This window comes from Eurytemora carolleeae, unplaced genomic scaffold (genome assembly GCF_000591075.1).
Source record: "Eurytemora carolleeae unplaced genomic scaffold, Eaff_2.0 scaffold1740, whole genome shotgun sequence".
In the NCBI taxonomy this organism is placed as follows: domain Eukaryota; kingdom Metazoa; phylum Arthropoda; class Copepoda; order Calanoida; family Temoridae; genus Eurytemora; species Eurytemora carolleeae.
In genome coordinates this window covers 7,290-12,223 of record NW_019397628.1, presented here as the reverse complement: position 1 = coordinate 12,223, position 4,934 = coordinate 7,290, and the positions used below count along the sequence as shown (strand labels likewise).

The window sequence follows — 4,934 nt, the reverse complement described above, 5'->3', positions numbered from 1 at the left end:
TCTCACCCCTGTTTTTAGAACCCCAAGACGAACACAAAGAACGCCGGGTTCACGAAGGAGGAGAGGGAGGGGTTCACAACTCTCCTCGATAAAGGATTTGTTGACACTTTCAGGTTTCTATTCTTACAGCTGTTTCATTTCAGTATTTTTTTGATTTTAAACCCCTTAAATTGATTTATTAAATACTAGCTGAAGAGCCCAGCGTTGCCCGTGGAAAAATAAATTTAAAAAAAAAATTCTGAAATAAGTGTCCACAAAAATGCAGCCCAATCGGTCTAGCCGTTTTGCCAGCTATAGGCAACATATATATATATATACGAGTGTACTGTAAATTTTTAAGAATTTTTTGAACAGATAAATTCTTTATATTTTTTCTTTATTTTTTTTGCTTATTTTTGTGCTGAAAAAAATTATAAGGTTTTCATAATCGCTCGTTAGAAAACAGTATTGTGTATTGAGAATAACAAGTAAATTTTTAGCAGGTTTTGGAAATTACATTAATTCTTTGTGGATTCTGGATAGTATTCAATGTTTATGGACAGGAATATGATGGGAACTTGCGGATTAAAAATCATTTTACCTGAATTTGAGATTGAGTTGGAATATTGATGGAGGATGAAAATGGATTCAACTTTTTCCAGATAAGCCACCAGCCACTAACATTAATTTTTATTCAAATTTAAAATAATCCTAGATAGATCCCTATTTAACATAATTATTATCATTCAACCTAGAGTGAGAGTATCATGTCCTGTGTTATGTTATGAATGTCAAAATGACTTAACCAATTGAGTCCAATTATATGCTTTAATGTATGGCCAGTAAACATTGAAAAATGTTGATTAAAGAAAATGTTGATTTAATTTTGCATATGCCCCAAATTACAAAAATAAATAGAAAAATTCGTAGTTCACGCAAGGGGGTAATAAGAAAAAAATGGGAATTTATAGCAACATTCAAAACCTAAAATTTTAAAAGAAAAATGTCAGAAAAGACATTTAATTATAATTATTTTAAATAAGAATTATAATATTTGTTTGATCCGATAAGCAAAAGTAATGCTTGGCATCGGTTTAATTCTACTAAACCTAAAAATGACGCTCAGCCTATTTTGTTGATGAATAAATGGATGCCTAAGAGAATCTCCGTAGTTGGTCAGCTTGGTTTCATCAATAGCTGTTACATCAACAGCTAAGATATGACTACAGTTTTCCTAACAACAAAGTATGACTAAAAAATATTAAATAAATTGTTATTAGCTTGATTGCTTCTGACAGGGGTGTACTGTATATTGTCATAAAGGGAGTGTTTGCGAAAAATGAGAGCTTTTGATCGCTACTAGTATCTGACTTTTATCTGTTGCGTCCATAAGGAGAAAATTGTTAAACACGACTCATGTTGAAGAGTCCATACAAATTCAGAAAGTTAAAACATTCAACTCGGATGTTAAAATAATCAATTTAATTCCAAACAAATCATCCAGGTATATAAACCAATAGTCATCGATTATTTTCTACAGCATGAGTCGTTTTTAACAATTTTCTCCTTATAGACGCAACAGATAGAAGTAAGCTGTCAGATTAGTAGCGATCAAAAGCGCTTATTTCTCGCCGTAAGCCTATACCCCCGTTCATTTTTCGCAAACACTCCGTTTAAACCATCATCCCTCCCCCCTTAAAAAAAATTCCCCCCCCCCCCTCCCTTATCCTCCGAATGTTAGGTAAACTTTTTCGCTTAAAAAGATTCAATAAAATTTTGATGTCCACAGCGTCGAATATAATTCCTAAAAAATATACCCCTGACTTTTTATGTACTTTTTTCAGTTCTTTTTAAAATCCATAAGAGATGTTTGTATTCGAAATCCCAAAAACATTGATTTTTTTATGCCAATTGCCGCCCGGAAGATAAATTAACTAACAAACAAAAAACAAACAAAAAACATTTTTTTTAAAGTAATAAATATATTTTTTTTTAAATCATGTGTTCTGTAGTTTCTGCTTCTGCGATGAATGTAAACAAAGGTAAGGCTAGGCAGTAGGCAACAATGCGTGTGATTATATTCCTATTCTTGTAATCTAACGATTAATAAGTAAAACTTAAGGTAAACACAACAGTGAACAAAAAAGTAAATAATGCATGAATCTACTAATGAAGCAATCATCCAATCAATGAGTTAATGTAATTTTAAAGAAATACCTTGAGCATAATGTCTCCAGGTACATTATTTACATAACATCCATCCAACAGCATATGGCCATCCTATAAAACAGCTGAATAATATACAAAAAAAAAATAAATCTGATAAAGTTCAGAAACATATTTTCTTAATAAATAAATATTATATAAATATATATATTTAGGTTATAAGAATGCATCTTATATTCATAATCTACAAATATATGAATCGTTTAAACAAAGGTCATTATCATCATCCAAAGGTTAAATGCGTGCATCTAGTTTAGACTATAAGACTAAAAGAATTTTTTTTTTAAATTATTAAAAAATGCTAAAATTAAGCAAAAATCTGAAAATGATGTAAAGAAAAAATTCATTTAAAAAGTTGTTTGAAAAACTAGAAAACCTTAGGATCACAAATAGGAGGCAGAATCCAAGCATAGCTCATACTGGCCCGACAGTAGCGCCAAAGAGTACCTAGCGGGAAAAATTAAAATTTATGTACATATGAATAAGAATATGAGTATATTTTTCACCCTTTTTGTGTATTTTTCTGAACAAACGATTTCACTGAACTTAAAGTTTTGATGAACGATCCTAAAGTTAAAAAATGAACGATCTAATTGAAGAAGAAAAACACCTGAAGTATGAACTCTCTCTTGTGATAATGTTATATCCGTGGATACACAGTAGAAAGGTAACCAGAGATCCTCAATCTGGATTTCTATAACAAGGATTTGTTAATTATTTCTGTTAATCAAACTCTTATATCATCTTGTACGTACGTACTAAGTATAGAAGATGTTCAGTGAAGTAGAAAATGAGAATATTTTGTCTCAAAACTAGACAAAGTAATCTGGAAACCAGAATTATTTGTCTGGAAACCAGAGCTATTGGTCTGGAAACCAAATTTATTTCTCTGGAAACCAAATTTATTTGTCTGGAGACCAGATTTATTTGTCTGGAAACCAGATTTATTTGTCAGGAGACCAGATTTATTTGTCTGGAAACCAGATTTATTTGTCAGGAGACCAGAGCTAATTGTCAGGAGACCAGATTTATTTGTCAGGAAACCAGATTTATTTGTCAGGAAACCAGATTTTCTATCTGGAAACCAGATTTTCTATCTGGAAACCAGATTTTCTATCTGGAAACCAGATATTCTATCTGGAAACCAGATTTTCTATCTGGAAACCAGATTTTCTATCTAGGAAACCAAATTTTGAGTCAGGAAACCAGATTTATTTGTCTGAAAACCTTATTTATTTGTCTGAAACCAGATTTACTTGTCTGGAAACCAGATCCATTTGGCTGGAAACAAAATTTTTTGAGTCTGGAAACCAGATTAATTCGTCTGAACACCAAATATTTTTAGCTGGAAACTAGATTCTGAGTCTACAGACCAGAATTGTTAGTCTTGAAACCGCATTTTACAAGTCAAAAAAAACTAAAATAAAAAGTAAAATTACCTTTATCAAAAGTTTCTGTGAGTGTCCAGTTAAAATATCCCCCAGTAAAAAGACTCGTCATGGGGTAGGTAAGATCCAGCAGACCAGAATAACGGGTCATGTTATAAAACCATTTTCTAGACTTAGCGGTCATCTCATCAATATCTCGGTGAATAGCCCACAGAGCGCCCATGAAAGCTCCAATACTCACACCTCCAACCTTATCTATAGGGATTCCAGCCTCAAACATTGACCTATAATTTCAAATAAATTAATGTTTTTATTATTATCCTTTACATAATATCAATGAAATTAGTTTTTAAAAGTCGACTATTTTATTAAATTAATCAATGCTTCACCAACTCAAATCAATTAATAAGTCAAAAATAATCGTTCTTTTTAATATTGGCAATTTTATTCGTTTTGTCCATTAAAGACCTCATTTACTACTATGCAAATATCATCATACCTAAGCATGCCTAGATGGGCGGCCCCTCTTGCCCCGCCTCCTCCCAGCACTAAACCAATACTTTTACCCTAAATTAGCAAACTTTAAGGAACTGCAGATATTATTTCAATTGATCTTTCATGTATTTTTATAGAGTGGCATGACCGGTATACGATGTCGCAAACCTTAGAACCCATGATTTGCGAGCTCAAAATTGATCTTTTAGTCACAGCTCTCTGTAAATAAAAACAATGCAGAAAACTGTAAGAATCCAACACGTTATAGGATAAAAAATGGCATTATCTTATTCGTTATTACTCAGATAGAGGTCTAACATTGAGAGTCAACTAAAATTACGTCAGTAATATTGTTAGTGTAAAAAGTGGAATATAATCGAATGAATATTGACCTGAATATGACAAGCTAGGCGATTATAATCTGATGAATATTTACCAGAATATCACAAGCCAAACGATTATAATCTGATGAATATTGACCTGAATATGACAAACCGGATAATCATAATCTGATGAATGTTGACCTGAATATAAAAAACCAGATGATTATAATCTGATGAATATTGATCAAAATATGACAAGCCAAACGATTATAATCTGATGAATATTGACCTGAATATGACAAACCGGATAATTATAATCTGATGAATATTGACCTGAATATGACAAAACGGATAATTATAATCTGATGAATATTGACCTGAATACTAATCTGATGAATATTGACCTGAATATGACGAGCTAAACGGATAATACCTGAATGAATATTGACCTGAATATGACAAGCTAAACGGGTAAAATCTGAATTAATATTGACCTGAATATGACGAGCTAAACGGGTAAAAT

At 31.7% G+C, this 4,934-nt stretch overlaps 1 protein-coding gene across 1 annotated transcript in view; it reads right to left on the bottom strand.

Moving 5' to 3' along the window:
* LOC111715256 (neuropathy target esterase sws) overlaps positions 1–4,934 on the bottom strand; it is a gene marked incomplete at its 5' end in the record, with an annotated part of 7,809 nt that extends 2,875 nt beyond the window's left edge. The window contains 8 exon segments of the mRNA XM_023490560.1: positions 581–656; positions 1,134–1,213; positions 2,197–2,259; positions 2,582–2,652; positions 2,816–2,899; positions 3,645–3,877; positions 4,093–4,160; positions 4,906–4,934. Coding sequence (XP_023346328.1) covers positions 581–656; positions 1,134–1,213; positions 2,197–2,259; positions 2,582–2,652; positions 2,816–2,899; positions 3,645–3,877; positions 4,093–4,160; positions 4,906–4,934 — 704 coding nt within the window.